Source organism: Sinohyriopsis cumingii, chromosome 19, assembly GCF_028554795.1.
Source record: "Sinohyriopsis cumingii isolate HCF-2022 chromosome 19, ASM2855479v2, whole genome shotgun sequence".
In the NCBI taxonomy this organism is placed as follows: domain Eukaryota; kingdom Metazoa; phylum Mollusca; class Bivalvia; order Unionida; family Unionidae; genus Sinohyriopsis; species Sinohyriopsis cumingii.
The window spans coordinates 34,740,403-34,756,645 of record NC_142979.1 but is presented as its reverse complement, the minus strand read 5'-3'; the positions used below and the strand labels follow the sequence as shown (position 1 = coordinate 34,756,645).

The window sequence follows — 16,243 nt, the reverse complement described above, 5'->3', positions numbered from 1 at the left end:
CAGTGGTATAGCAAGCCAAAAGGTTGATATACCTGGTATGTGCAAAATTCCATTTATCCCAGTGAATTTATACACATTTATGCATAGTTTTAATAGATGTTATTGTCCTTATGATATTGATCAGTAATACTCAAGTTTTTGTATTGTGCTGTTAACTTTGTCCTTCAAATACATTCCTCAGTCACATTACTTTACAAATATTAGCCTGCTACCTCTTCAATCCAGGCCTACTAAAAGATGAAAATCATCTTATCCTGTCTAGTATTACATAGTTGAAGGGCAGTAACTCTTGTACATTACCTCCCCTTGATACCACCAGAGGTTGCAAGTTTTTAGCTTTGCTGTTGTGAAGTGCACACACAGTGTTATAGCCGCAAACAATCCAGCCTTTCTCTTCTTGCCTAGAGGCCCGTCCATCAAGTGTTTTGGATTTATTCAGTGGATTTATTCATCTCCTGCAGGTTGTATATATTGTTGTACAATTTCAGCAAAAACTGATTTTGTTATTTATTGAGATTTCGTATGCAAGGTCCCATTCCACCATGCTATCGTCGACCTCCACAAGGTCATTTGTGTTGAGCATGACATCTTTAGTCTAAACCCCAAATCAGCCTCCTCAGCAAACTTTGTGGGGGATGCTGGGATCCCTCCCACCCCCGCTAAAGTTCGTTGCACAGAACAGGGGACAGAGAAAATAAAGGAGGGGACCACCCATTGCTGGATAAGATGCATCACATGGTGTAGCAGATGAAAATGCAACTCCATCAATCTGAGCAAGTCATCCCTTTCTTCCCATCTTTTGCTCCTATGGATACTTTAGGGGAATATTCCCCAATTTTATGCAACCCAGATGGGGTAAGCCTTCCCACATGTCAGAGCATGGCCTTCGGGCCGGTACATTGGGGTGCATGGGATTAACAAAATATCAGCATCCAGCTGACACTGGCAGTTGCCCTGACATTACCAGCAGCCCAGCTGTCCCAGCATAGAGACCTCTTGGCTGGAATAGGCCAATCAGACAGTGTTTATGGGGATCTTAGTAAAAGATCCTTCTGCCATCAGCAGATCATTATTTCATTGGTGATTTCAATGAGAAATCTGCCTGTACATCCATAGCTTTGGAGCAACCAGCATGGGCTGGCTGGATCGATGTATATACAACAAATCACCGGGTTGACTTCATACTGCTTACATCAGCCGGCAATACTGGAAAGGCCAGTGATGCTGGCAAAACTAACAATGCCGGCAGTGCCTGAGATTCTGGATATTAGATTATTCATGGCTTATCCTTAAGGGCAAACTCTTGTCTTGGACAGATACGACTGAGCCGAGTCATCAGTGCCATCCAGCATGTCTTATGCCGACCCGACTATGGAACTGACTGAATTCAAGCTGCCATTGAGGAAATTTATCAGGTTTTGGCCACTTCGGAATGCCCCCCATCCACTTTGCAAGACTACACAGTCAAGGCATCATTGGATGTTGGGGAGGAGGGGGAGATGCTGTCTTTCTGGCTTGTTCAACACTTGGCAAAGATTAAGGAAATTAATGATTGGCTTTTGGTTAGAATTGTGGCAACTCAGGTGTTCTTTTCAGAAAGCCAGATTCCAGTGAACTTCACCACGTTCTAGTATCAGACTCACACCAATGCCTTCAGCATGGACCTTCTGGGGTTTGACAAGAATATAGCATTTGTTCACATGTCGGGTCCATTGTGTTACAAAGTGAATAATGTGTTCCATGCAATGTTTAAGCTGGTTCGGAATATAGTGGCAATATCTTCCATGTTAGACTTGGCCTCATTGGCAGTCTTGTGACTTGTGAAGGAATCCGACAATAGCCACGTGTGGGATGTGATGGCTAGGATCACTCATGTCCTTAATCGAGCAGCTCACCATACTATGGCCACTGCCTTGACAGCTTTGGCCAATCTTGATCTTATCCATTGTGATACATGTCTGCAGTCGACACACCATACGCTTGATTTGCAGATGATCCTGTTTCTGTCTCCATTGATATTTGGGAGGACAAAATGAAGATATTTGGAGGCAGGCAGCTCAGGGGCTACCCCTCCAATTTGCCGCTCCCCCCCCGCTTGGGCACATGGACCCCTCAGCCCCTGCCCATGCTAAGAGCTGCTCAGCAGCCCAGAGATGCGTCACTCCCAGCATGATGTAGCCTGTGCTAGTCCCAACCCAGTTCCAGGAGACAAACTCTACTCAGTTTAGGAGGTGTTTGTACAAAGGCAGGAAGAAACCAACTTTCTCTGCATTCAAACCTCCCAATCACAAACATAGACATATTTCCCTCACCACCTGTAGACAGCCTACCAGTGGATGGAAGTCTCCTGTGCTTTAGAGATCACTGGATCTCCCTCTTCCCTCAAGAAGGATGGATGATTGAAGTCATTTTGGAGGGGCTTCAGGTTTTGTTTTGTCAACCCCTCTCTTCTCTTCGTCCCCCATCTTCACTGAAGATTTGGCATATTGGGAGAGGGATTCCTTGCTTCAACAGGATATTTGGTCTCTCCTGTCCAAGCAGGGCAGTGGAGATTGTGTGAAAACCACAATCATTGGGGTTTTACTCAAGGCTGTACCTGATTCAAAAAACGAATGGCGAACTCAGGCCTATAATCAGTTTGAGTCACCTCAATCAATTTATCCTTTCTCCAAAGTTCAAGATGGAGACAGTGAGGTTGATCTGCCTCTCCATCTGACACAGCGAGTATGCCGTCAGTCTCAAAGTCTCAACCTGACTGACACATATTTTCACATCCCCATTCTCCCAATATCACACTAGTATCTTTGCTTTGCTTACTGAGGCACAGTCTACCAATTTACAGTTCTTCCCCTTTGGCCTCAACATGAGCCCCAAGGCTTTTACTCATCTGATGGATGGCGTTGTCTCTCAGTTCCGATTGACATCTTCAACAGCGACAGTAGCATACCTGGACAACATCCTTCAGGAACACATGGTAAGTTTTACCCTGCTTCAAGGCAGGAATGATCTTTCTCTTGTGACTCAGCTAGGTTTTCTAGTGAACTGGGAAAAATCCGATCTTCATCCATCCCAGAACTTTTTCCATTTGGGTATTTCACAAACCAGAATCTTGTGTGGCTCTCTCATGTCCACATCAACGAAATACTAGAACTGGTTGAGTCTGTTTCTGACAAGCCTCAGATTTCAGTGAGTGAGTTCCTGCATCTCCTTGGTTCATTCAGTCCAGTGGTGGACTTGATCCTGCTTGGGCGCCTTTTTATGTGCCCCTTACAGATCTCACTGCTGATTCAGTGGTTCCCCTTCTCAGATACCCTCAATCAACCCATCCAGATCGCGTGAGAGATTTGATCCTTGTTGCTTCCATGGTGCACCCTAGGTTTGCTGTCCAGGGGAATCCTGCTGGAGAAGCCCCTAGCAGAAATAACAGTTTGCCCTGACACCAGTACATACAGTTGGTGCGCCCACCTCTTGCTGGACTTCACTTCAAGGCTGTCATCAAGGCCTTTCACTTCCGGGAAGATCGTCTCTCAGGCAAAATTGTCCTCATCATGTCTGATGATTCTTTTAAAATCTTTTAAAGGATGGTTTCTGGCTGTCTTTACTGCAGTTGACAATTTTACTAGTGTAAAGCATATTGCCAAACCTGAAAGCTCATAAACTGTAAAAGCGGTTATAGTTTATAATGATTATGAGGCTAGTTGTCAGTTTGTTGAAAGTGACTGCATAGATTTTAAAATCTGATGAGAAAATTTGGATATCATATGGTGTAAAATAGTGTCTTAGCAATAACTTGCAGTATCTTGATAAAATGAGTTTATATAACTAATCAGTAGTAACTATAGTTATCATTCCATAATGAAATGCAGTAGGTTTCTGGACTAGGTTGAACAGGCTTATTAATTGTTTCCTTGTGTTATCTCCTTAACCTGAATCCTCATCTTCGTTTAATAGTATATAGTAAACATTGCTCTCTGTGACTTTTTTGTTTTCAACGATTCCAAAATAAACTTGATTGCAACAGCAATTCAGTAGATGACTTATCAGTGGTAGACCAGATTCAGATTAGTGACATTCCAGCTATAATCATCATGGCACTTCTTGGAGCCTCGACTATCAGCATGAATATTTGACATTATTGGCAATATCTTTACAATGGAGTGGTATATTTGAAAAAATTAATAGTATTTTATTTTCATTTACTTTGTACATTAATTCAAAGTACGAGTGAACATTAGAGGGTTTTCTCCCTCTTAGCTTTCAGTCAGATTGTTGTCTTGAAAGTTTTGTGAATTTTTTTAAGCGACATATCTTTATCAGATGCTAAAACTTTGTGATAATATTACACTATCTCTAAAGTTTGTATGCTGGTATGTTAGGAGTTCATGTTCGTGTGAAGAAAAGCTACCATATATACTCACTTTTAAGTCAAATCCAACTACTAACTGCAGAGACCCAGCTGTGCCATTGCATAATGCAGTGGTATATCTGGATCTATGCAGTTTGCTAGGAGTAATTAGTAGAACATTCAGCATAAACCCTGATCTGCTGGTACATAATGTGACAGCAGAACTGGGTCTTTTTTTAGTAGTTGGACGCAACTTATAAGTGAGAAAATATGGTACATTTACATAGCACCATTAACCATCCAGGCACTACATTCCAAAGAAAACTTGTTATATCTTTTTGGGTTCATAGTGGGTGTTATTGATTACTAAGCATTTTGCAATAGTTGAATTTGTTGTTACAAGAATGGAAAACTGCATGACAGTAATATCTAACTTGTTAACTTTATTTCAACTGAACTGGCTGTTACATATGATATAAAAGCTATGTTTTTCAGCTGATGGAACTTTTCTGTTGACAATCGATCTTTTTCTGTTCCTTTTACTTTAGATTCCATTCCGTGAAGCACATGGACTATCTGGACAATGTGTGGCCCTGGCAGAAAAGAATGGCTGTCAGCTTCCAGAGCTCACACTGCAGGATCTTAAGTCAGTGAGGTTAGTAGCTTGATTTGGTCTTGCCTGCTTGGCTAGATTTTCTGTCATCTCTCTGTTAGTTGTTGTCAATATATTTATGTTGTATTTATACAAAAATGAATGTCTAGAGTATGACTTTGGAAAGTATTTGTTTATCTGCATAAAATTTGAGAGTGTACAGTGTATAATCTTGAGATGACACTAATTAAGAGTGATAGCTTGAGATAAAACTAATTAAGAGTGATAGCATATAATCTTGAGATGAAACTAATCGTCAAGAGTGATATTGTATAATCTTGAGATGAAACTAATCATCAAGAGTGATATTGTATAATCTTGAGATGAAATGAATCATCAAGAGTGATATTGTATAATCTTGAGATGAAATGAATCATCAAGAGTGATATTGTATAATCTTGAGATGAAACTAATCATCAAGAGTGATATTGTATAATTTTGAGGTGAAACTAATCATCAAGAGTGATATTGTATAATCCTGAGATGAAATGGATCATCAAAAGTGATAGTGTATAATCTTGAGATGAAACTTAGGAGTGTTGTGTATAATTTTCAGATGAAACAGATCATCAGGAGTAAAAGTGTGTGATTTTGAGATGATGCTAATCATCAAGGGTGAGAGTGTATTCTTTTTAGATGAAATTGCTCATCAAAAGTGATAGTGTATAATCTTGAGATGAAACAAGTCATCAAGAGTGATAGTGTGTAATCCTGAAATGAAAGAAGTCATCAAGATTGATAGTGTATAATCCTGAGATAACACTGTTCATCAAGAGTGATAGTGTATAATCTTGAGATGAAACTGATCAAGAGTGATAGTGTATTTAGATGAAACCAGTCATCAAGAGTGATAGTGTATAATTGTTTGATGAAACAAATCAAGATTTATAATATTTTTAATCTTGAGATGAAACTGGTTATCAGGAGTGATATTGTATAATATTGAGATGAAATGATCAAGAGTGATATTGTATAATCTTGAGACAAGGCTATGTTATTTGCTCACATGACTTTCTTACTTCCATTTCAAATACAGTAAACTGAGAGAAACAATTACAGTAAGGCATTGCAATAGTGAACCTCTAAGGGATTGCTATTATTATTTCTTATCCACAGGGTGACAGTTCCAGTTTTGGCTTACTATCCCAGCAGGATAATATGAGGAAATTGGTCATCAAAGTCTAATTTGTATTCTTTATTCTATGTACAAAATGGGCTGCATAGATGAAATTTAACTTTCCCAGCTTTGAGTTTTACTTGTATGAGGTATTTGGACTATGGAATTTCCATCCTCTAATGTATTCTAAGTACACTCAATCCTTATTTTGAATATGCATACAGTAATACATAAATTATCTGGACTCATGCGGGGACATGGCTTTTGTCCAGATAACTGATACATTTATGCATAATATATTGTGTATCTAGGGACACTAGGTCAGTATGTAAGATCAAAAAGTCTGGACATCCATATAATTGTTGTTTTGTCAGATTCACTTGATCAGACAGTAAATATATGGTATCCTTGTTAGCGCTGTATTTGTCCTGCACAATAGATAATTCTTTTATGGTTTCCTGTCATGAACCATACCATTTGACATTTGCAGTTAATCAGAAATGGGATTATCAGCATTTTGATGGTCAGTCAAAGGCTTAAAGACTTATTATGGTGTCAGGTGTTCGTCCTAAATGAAAATCACGCAGATCTGATGTCTGTTATGTCTGCCATAGTGGCCCTCTTGAAATCTTGTTATACCTATCGATTATAGCTTCTCATGGGTTGGTGGTTCTTTTGGGGGTTTTCTCGGGTTTTTCCTCCACCATTAATACTGGCCGCCATGTATAGCCTATCGTGTGCTGAAAAATGGCGTTAAACCCCACAACAACAACCTATCCATTAACACAAGTTTGTTATCGTTACTCCTCCTAAAGTACTTGGAGGATCACTTTGAAACTTTACAACGCATTGATCCTGCAGCCTAGTTGGTCCTAAGTGAAAATGGTGCCACTCAAACATCCAGCATCTTGAAAATCTTGTTATCACTACTTCTCCAGATTAGATCATCATATCAACATGGGGCTTTGATGAAAAGACATTTTTGCTGTCTAGTTCATGCTAAATATAGCCACCACATCAGCCATCTTGAAAATCTTACTGCTTCTTCTCCTGAATCAGTGGTCTTAGCGTGGGGTTTTCGCTGAAATACTTCTTATAATTTCTGTCTGGTCCTAAATACAAATGATGCCAACCTGACATTCAATACAGCCACCATGGCAGCAATTTTAATATTATTGTCATAACTCAACTGAACAGAAATTATTCTTGATGTGGGGATTTCACCAGAAGACTTCTGATGATGTCCAGTTGCTCTTATATCAAAATGACCTATGACAGCAGCCATTTGGAAAATCTTGTTATTGCTGATCTGAACAAAAAGTCATATCTTAAAAATCTGGATATCTCAACTCCTCTCCAAATAAATGGTTACATCAAAATGGTGCTTATCCAAAACCCAAATTGGCCACCATGACAGCCATCTTTAAAATTGTGTTATCACTACATGTCCTGAATGGATGGTCGTATCAGTGTGGGATTTTCACTAAAAGACTACTTGTGATGTCTAGTTGGTCTTAAGTGAAAATGTTATGAATCTGATTCTCCAGTGTGGGTTGTCAAAGCTGCCATCTTGAAAATATTATTATTCCTAAATGGAAAGTCATCTCTTGAAAATATTGTTATCTTAACTCCTGTCATTATGGATGTCTACATCAACATGGAGTATTCACCAAAGGCTTCTTTGATGCATAGTTACCTCAAAATGAAAATGGTGCCTGTCATATCTTGTCACTACTCCATATGAATGGGTAATTGTCATGACTGAAAATTCTTATTGTCCTCTAGAGCTTCAGTCATTTTGAGGGACTCTTATGTAGTGTTAATTTAGAGAATGACATCATCATCATCATCATCATCATCATCACCATCATCATCATCATTATTATTATTATGTCAATTACTAACCAACCAAGAATAGAGATTTTAGTAGGTGCTGGTGTGTGATAGTAATTTGCCAGTTTAGACTGCATATCAGTCAAACACAGGTAGGAAGAAAAGTTCTTCAGCAATAATATGACTGGTAGATTGAATATAGTTTCTGTATGTAGGGACTCAATGCATTGAACAGGAACCAGTAACAGACTTCAGATAGATAAAATATGGTGACAGAAATTAAGAGGAAAAAAAGAGATAACTTGTGAAGAAAACATTTATAATCTTTATGGTTATTTTTTTGGTGAACAATGTTGGAAGTATTGCTGTTTACAAAAAAAGCATATTAAAAATCACTTCTGTTTATTAGGTTATAAATTGTAAAAATAAATCATTTCATCAAAATATTGATGATAGGATTCCTGTTGTGATTTAGCATCTATCGTCATGGATATTTATTAACCAGTGTAAATTTAGTTCTATCATTCCTATTGTTATTTTGGTTTGTGCTGGGATTATGAGAAAGTGATAATGCACTATCACAAGCCACATTATACAGCTGGCATTTGCAACTTTCTCCAGGCCTTTGGCCAGATAATGAATTTTAAAGCCACAATGTATGATATTAATGTAACTGGATAAAACCAGGTCCCAGGGCAGATGTGGCCCATGGGCCATAGGTTGCAGATGCCTATTATACAGTATACACAAAATTATTGACTATTTTCCACTCATGATTGAATAGCTGCCAGTAATTTACACCCCAAAATGCTGCATGCTATCAATCTATTACCAGTGAAATAAGGGTCTGTCTTCATTGTGCTGTAGGTTGGTAGACTTTGATTAATTACCTTAAGTTTACAGTTACGACCTGGTGTGAGTCCTTTTAGGATATTAAATATACAAGGTAATCCATACATTGGCCTGGTAGACTTCACTCATGAGAGTAAATTAGAGTGTAACTTAAACTTAGAGAGAGTACTACAGCAAGAGTGCGAATAGTACATAGTCACTTTTCTTTACTCACTTGCATACTACATATGGCCTAACTGGTTAGATTATCCGCCTCAGATGCGGGAGGTTGTTGGTTCGAGCACCGGCTGAGTCATACCAAATGGTACTAAGAGCTGCCTCATAGGCACTCGGCATTAAGAGGTTAATGTGACTGGGTGGAACATGATGCTACATGTCTGTGGCATGATGTTCCAGTGCTAGACATCACTATAAACTGACACACTGCAGACATAATTGCAGTATGACTAAAAATTGTTAAAGCTACATTAAAAATCTAAAACACACGCACACACATCCTACACCAGCACAATAGGTCAAATCCACTTGTGTGTGTGCTGTGTAGTAGTATGCTAATTATACAAATCCATTGAAGTTTAAACCCCTCCCGAGTGAAAACAAAGACTTATAAAAAAAATGGTATTTATAAAAAATGGTACTAGCAGTTGCCTTGATTGGTACTCAGCATAAAGAGATTAGTATTAGGACTGGTTGGCCTGGTGTCAGGATAATCTGACTGGGCGGGGCATGATGCCAAATGTCTGTGGCATGATGCCTCAGTGCTAGACATCACTGTAATCTGCCACACTGCAGACATCGTAGAGATATGACTGAAGTATTATTAAAGCTGCGTTAAAAATCCAAATCACACACACACACGCACACACCATTGGAAGACCATGAATTCAGCTGAGAAAACAGTCTATTCTATAATTGAATATTTGGCAAGAATCCATACAAATGAACAACTTGGATAATAGCAACAGATAATTTGAATTTTCCTGTAATGACATGAATGATTCGTATTCAAAATAGTTTTCTTTGCTTGATAAACTCGCATATACAAAACTTATGATAGCTTAAGCTATATGCTCTTATGTCATATTGACTTTAACAAGTGTTTTGTTAACTCAGTATATGTGCAAGTGCACTTTTTTCATGTCTTTTTTTGCAGTCCCCAGTTTGATGAGGATGTATCATCTGTGTGGAATTATGAGAACTCCGTGGAACGTTATTCAGTTTATGGAGGAACTGGAAAGCCCAGTATTTTGAAACAAATTGAAAATCTGCAAAGTTACCTGGCTCAGGAGTGAATGAAGATAGTGTAATATTTTCCACTTTTTCTTCTTTAATTCCTTTGAAAAAGTTATATGCTATTTTTTCGGTCAAACTTTGATAACATTGCTGTTTAGTTTGTCATATAATAGGAGAGTACCATGCTTTTACGGTATATACTCGCTTCTCAGTCAAGTCAAACTGCTAACAACAAAGATCCTGATCTGCCATAGCATACTGTATCTGCAGATAAGGTCTGTCTTGTTTGTTGTGCTAATTATTCCTAACAAACTGCACAGACCCTGATCTGCTGGTGCATTATGTTACAGCTGATCTGGGTCTGTGCAGTTTGCAGTTGGACTCATCTTATAAGCAAGTATATACAGTAATAAGTCGATGTAGAGTGAAAGATGGGTTATGTGATTTTTTTATTATTTTCCACTGCTTGCTTCAAATATAAGTCAAACTGGGATATACAGATTAGGTTCTTACTACTAGAGATGATTATTTATAAAAAGACCATCCACTTAACCTTTTTCGTGTTGAATCCAATAAAGAGTACCAGATATATTGATCAAAATATGGATGATTTATTATTATAACTACTGAAGTATCAATTTAACTTTCATTATCTTGCTTCACTAGAGTTGTATAATGAAAAATGGCAACCTTGAATAGAGGTTACTTTGGAAAATTGGCAATGATTTGCATTGTATGATTTGATTGGATGCAATAATTGGATAAAATGACTAATGGTGTTAGGACCTAGACACCTTCACTGAATCATAATTTACTTCTGATTGGAAACAAAAATATAAATATTTTACTCATTTTTTTTTTCTTTGAAAATTGGCCAATTTTCAGCTGGCATTCCATAGATACCCATATAATTTTGGCATTTATGATCATCAAACTTAGCACCAGAGTGACTACAAAACTTAAATCTGTTTATTACATTACACCTTTCTCTTTGAATAGAAAATATTCATGGAAGGCAGTGCTTTACTTGAATTTTTATTGCATTTTATTGAATTAGAAGGATTGGGGAATGGCTTGAAATCAGTATACGGTGAAATGAACTTTCATTTTGGGCATGTTGAGGCAAAAGTGCAGACTTGAGGGTGACTATTTCGTCTTGATTGCTCCCAAGTATGGACCCCGGAAGTACAAGTCAAGGGTAAATTTTTTAAGGTGAAAATTAGACTGACTTGAAACAAGAATACAGAAATATGATCCGTCTTAAATGTTTATTTAATTGTGCACCTCATGATCAGAATGCAAAGCAACTCCACTCTTATATCAGTTTGATCAGTCTTGTCAGTATTGTAGTTGTCAACAGTTTGGTTAACATTTGCATAATACTTTGCTCATATTTTTCTGTAGGGCCATCTAATTTGAGATCCATCTGTTTCATGAGGTGCAGAGTTTTGACAAAACTAGGTCATGAAGCTCTAGATTTTATGCTTCACTTATTTGCATAAGTTGCTTGTTTAGGTTAGATGTAAACACTGTTGCCTCTGGTCATGAAACTTATTATTGCATGACAGCAGATCATGGTCTGTGTTCTTTGATGTTGGATCTGATTAATAAGTACGCATATGTGGTACTGTCATTACATGTATTTTAGTGGGTGTCAGTTTTCATGGCAATGCAAAAAATGACATTTGTATGTTTTGGTTTATTTGTACCATTAGCTTACCAGGTGTGCCTGAGGCAACTGGTTTGGTTTATTTGTACCATTAGTTACCAGGGGTAACTGAGGCAGTTGTATTGGTTTATTTGTACCATTGATCACCTGAGTTGACTGAGGCAACTGTTTTGGTTTATTTGTACCATTGATCACTTGAGGTGAATGAGGCAACTGTTTTGGTTTATTTTGTACCATTAGTTACCAGGGGTGACTGAGGCAACTATTTGGGTTTATTTGTACCATTAGTTATCAGGGGTGACTGAGGTAACTGTTTTGGTTTATTTGTACCATTGATCACCTGAGGTGACTAAGGCAACTGATTTGGTAAATTTTTACTTGTAATTGCTTTTGTATCAGGAGAAATTACTGTTTTTGCACTGGTGCTATACATTGTATATGTCTGTAGTTATGAGTGTATAAAAGTTAGAGTATATGTCTGTAGTTGTGAGTGTATATACAAGTTAGAGTATTGAAAATATATGATCTGCAGTTCATGTTTGTTCTGTAGGAACACTTACACAGATATTGTATCTGGCATAAGTTGTATAAGAGAGACTGGTTAGTACAAGAGGGACTGCTTAGAACAAGAGAGATTGGTTAGTACATGAGAGTTTGGTTAGTGCAAGAGAGACTGGTTAGTACTAGAGAGGCTGGTTAGTACATGAGTGACCGGTTACTGCAATTGGCATCCTATGATATTTTTTATGTGAGATAATTTTTTCATTCATTATTTCTTTCATAATAATAACACCAGATTCAAAACTTGCCATTACCTGTGAGGCAGTGAGGACTCACAAATGTTTTTTTTTTTCATGTTTCATTTCTGGGTGGATTCTTAAAGCTTGGATAAAGTAAGCTGCTTTCCATTATCTGGGACCAGTTGATCTGGGTCAGCCAGATGAAGTAAACATTCCTTTGTCTGTGACCATTTCGTCTAGGTCAGCGAAGTGCACAAACATGTTTTCTATTTTGACAATCAGTTTTTGGGAAATGACATATACCATGAGGAGTTATATGTTAAGTACAAAGAAGTGTTTGTTTGTTTGACTTGAAAAGTTCTACTTCAGTTTTTTGCCTCATCTAATCTCACAGACCTGTCTTTTTAAGCAGATCTTTTCTTTGTATGTGTTTATAAATCTGGAGAGAAAAAAATGAGCACTGATGGTTCAGGTTCTAGAGTTCCGTTTGACTGTTTGCCACCATACACATAGATTGGCACATACTGGGAAGATGGTTTCGAGTCTGTACTTGTAAGCTTGACAGGATTACTGTCCTGTTATCAGAGCCTACAATGTATGTAGGTTCCTATGGACAGCAAATAAAATTTACAGATTGTTTAAAGAAACATTTGACAATTCCAGACCCATGCAGGAACCCTTATTTGATCCCTTTCAGCCATCTGAACTTTGCTATTCCTTATGGTGTTGGATCTGTACATATTCTGTCATTCATTACGGCATTGGATCTGTACATAATCTGAAGAAAGTCAGACATCTAGTGTTGAAGATATCTGTAGCACATGTAATCCCAAACAGAACAAGACTGAATTCCCTAACCAGCAAAAATAAATTTGAAGTGTTTGAATCAAATATATGCAGTAAAGGCTGGAAATGTCAGGATCCAGTTGGATTTGACAAAATTTGCTCAACAGATTCAATTTTCTAGTTATTTTTAATCACACAAGTTCAGGTGTGATGTCCAAGTTTGAAATTGTCGGGTATAACTGCTTCATTGAACTTTTGTAACCAGAACCATTAGTTCACACCACCCAGTGGGTTGTAACCAGAACCATCAGTTCACACCACTCAGTGGGTTGTTACCAGAACCATCAGTTCACACCACTCAGTGGGTTGTTACCAGAACCATCAGTTCACACCACTCAGTGGATTGTAACCAGAACCATCAGTTCACACCACTCAGTGGGTTGTTACCAGAACCATCAGTTCACACCACTCGGATGGTTGTTTAATTTTTTTTTATAATGCCTTCACAAATCATCCTTTCCAAATTCTCCTTGACCTTTTTAGGAGCGGAAATGGAATTCAGTGCACAGCCCATGAGGTATATAGCATCCCATTTAATTTGAACTCAGCCTTTACAGACTCCTAGTCAGCAGGTTCCTGTTTCCAAATACATTGTTTTGTGTGTGTGTGTGTGTGTGAGATTTCGTATTTTAACATAGCTTTAAAAAGAATTCAGTCATATTCCTGCGATGTCTGCTGTGTGACAACTTTTAGCGATGTCTAGCACTGGAGCATAATGCCACAGACATGTAGCATTATGTCCCACCCAGTCACATTATCCTGAGACCAGGCCAACCAGTCCTAAAACTAACCTCATAATGCTGAGTACCTAGCAAGACATCTGCTTGTACCATTTTTATAAGTCTTTGGTATAACTTGGCCAAGGTTCGAACTCACAACCTCCAACATATGAGGCAGAAGCTCTAACCACTTGGCCACTGGAGCTGTCAAATACATTGTTGTGAATTTCTCTAATTCTCATAATCAAATGAAGGATGTGCCCTGCTATGATTCAGCAGACTGCATTGGCTTTTACCTGAAATCTTGAAAACTCAGTGTTCTGTCTCAGTGATACAACGTGGCCTGACTCTAAAGGATCTTAGATGATTTCTTTTGCTGTTTCTTAACATGAAGACCACAGTATGCTATTCTAAGAGACCAAAGAAAATTATATCCATCCTGTTTGTTGCAGTATGCATCCTGTGACATTTGAGCTAAATTGATCTTGGGCTTTTTAAAATATTGTTAATGTAGAACAAACTTTTTCCCAATAATTGCCTTTCTTTTATAACCTGTTTGGGTTTTGGGTAGATATTGGAGCATTTGCACCTTTTTTTGTTTTAATATGATGTCTCATAGCTTTTGATTGAAGGGTTTGTCTTCCGATGGGTATGAATGGGTTTGTCTTCCGGTGGATATGGCAAGGTTTTGCCTTTATCAGTTTTGCTACCTTGCTTTTGCATTTTTATGTGCGCAGGATCTGAACTTACGTGCCATTAAATAATATCTATACATAATGCACTTTTAACTGTTAATCTCTTTCATAGTAATTTGTTATATATATATATATTGTAGTTTTCTGTGATTCCTATTATAGCATTACCTAATTGAACACTTCAAGATCCACATCATTTTTTTTAATTAGTTTCCTTTTTATCTTTTAAAATAGAATATTTTATAGCTTTCACTTAAATGTTATAGATTAAATATCGCTAGTATTGATATATAGATATGTTTTGTGTTTGACACAGGTTTTGTTTACAAATCTGTTAAGTATGTTTTATTGCTTTCCTATAATATCACTTACTACAATAAAATTAGTCAGAACCTTTCTGTTTCTTTATTGACGTGAGAGTTGAAAATACTATATTTACTCACTTAAAAGTTAAGTCTAGCTACAAAATGCAGACACCCAGATATGCAGTCTGATAATCCATGAGCAGATCAGTGTCTGTGTTGTTTGTTCTGCTGATTACTCTTAACAAATTGCATAGACCTAGGTCTGCTGGTGCATTATGTGATGATGGCAAATTTGGGTTTGTTCAATTTGCAGTTGGACATGACCTGTAAAGGGATAAATACAGAATTACTTGAAGGTATCACAGTGATCCCTCACTATAGCACTGTTTAAGGCATCATGTCTTGGGATCCATGACAATACCCTCATTATAAAAAGGCTATTGTTATACTGAGACACTTTAAAAGGGACCATGCTGTCATGAGGTGCCTTGTAATAGACACTGCATTATACCAAGGAACCTAAAATGGATCTTTATTATACTGAGGAACTTTAGGCACCATGTGATACTGAGGAACCATAAAAAGGACCATGTTATACTGAGGAACTTTAGGCACCATGTTATACTGAGGCAATGTAGAAAGGGATCTTGCTATACTCGCACACTTTAAAATGGGACCATGCTATTATGAGGTGCCTTGCACACAAAAAAGTGATACTTGGGCACCTTAAATATGGACCTTGTTATACTGAAGTGCCATATCAATGAGACCTTGTTACTTGTTACAATGAAGCACTTTAAAAGGGATTATGTAATACTAAGGCACTTTAAAAAGAGACCTTGTTATACTGAAGCACCTCAAAATGGGACCATATTGCATTGTGGCACTTTAAAATGGGACCATGCTATAATGATATATCAGAAAAGACCATGTTATACTGAGGCACTGCTAAAAGGAAGCATGCTGTAATGAGGTGTGCTTTTAAAAAAACTTTGTTATACTGAGGCTATTTATAAAGGGACCTTGTTATACTAAGGTGCCTTAAAAAGAGAGCCTGTTATACAGTGGCACTTTTAAAGGGGACCATATTATAAAGAGGCTCTTGAAAAAGGTATATGCAACACTTGCTGAATCTTTAGGCATTATTATGATTTGTGTCTTGAACTCTGTGTGTGCGCGATCTGGATTTTTCATGTAGCTTTAACAATTTTTCAGTCATATTGCTATGATGTCTGCA

The 16,243-nt window shown here is 37.6% G+C and overlaps 1 protein-coding gene across 1 annotated transcript in view; it reads left to right on the top strand.

Moving 5' to 3' along the window:
- Positions 1-15,095, top strand: part of LOC149775423 (argininosuccinate lyase-like) — a 98,072-nt gene extending 82,977 nt beyond the window's left edge. The window contains exons 16-17 of the mRNA XM_089944080.1: positions 4,894-5,000; positions 9,953-15,095. Of these exons, the coding sequence (XP_089800206.1) occupies positions 4,894-5,000; positions 9,953-10,091 (246 nt within the window). The 3' untranslated portion in view covers positions 10,092-15,095. The remainder of the gene's footprint in view (positions 1-4,893; positions 5,001-9,952) is intronic.
- The last annotated feature ends 1,148 nt before the right edge of the window (positions 15,096-16,243 follow it).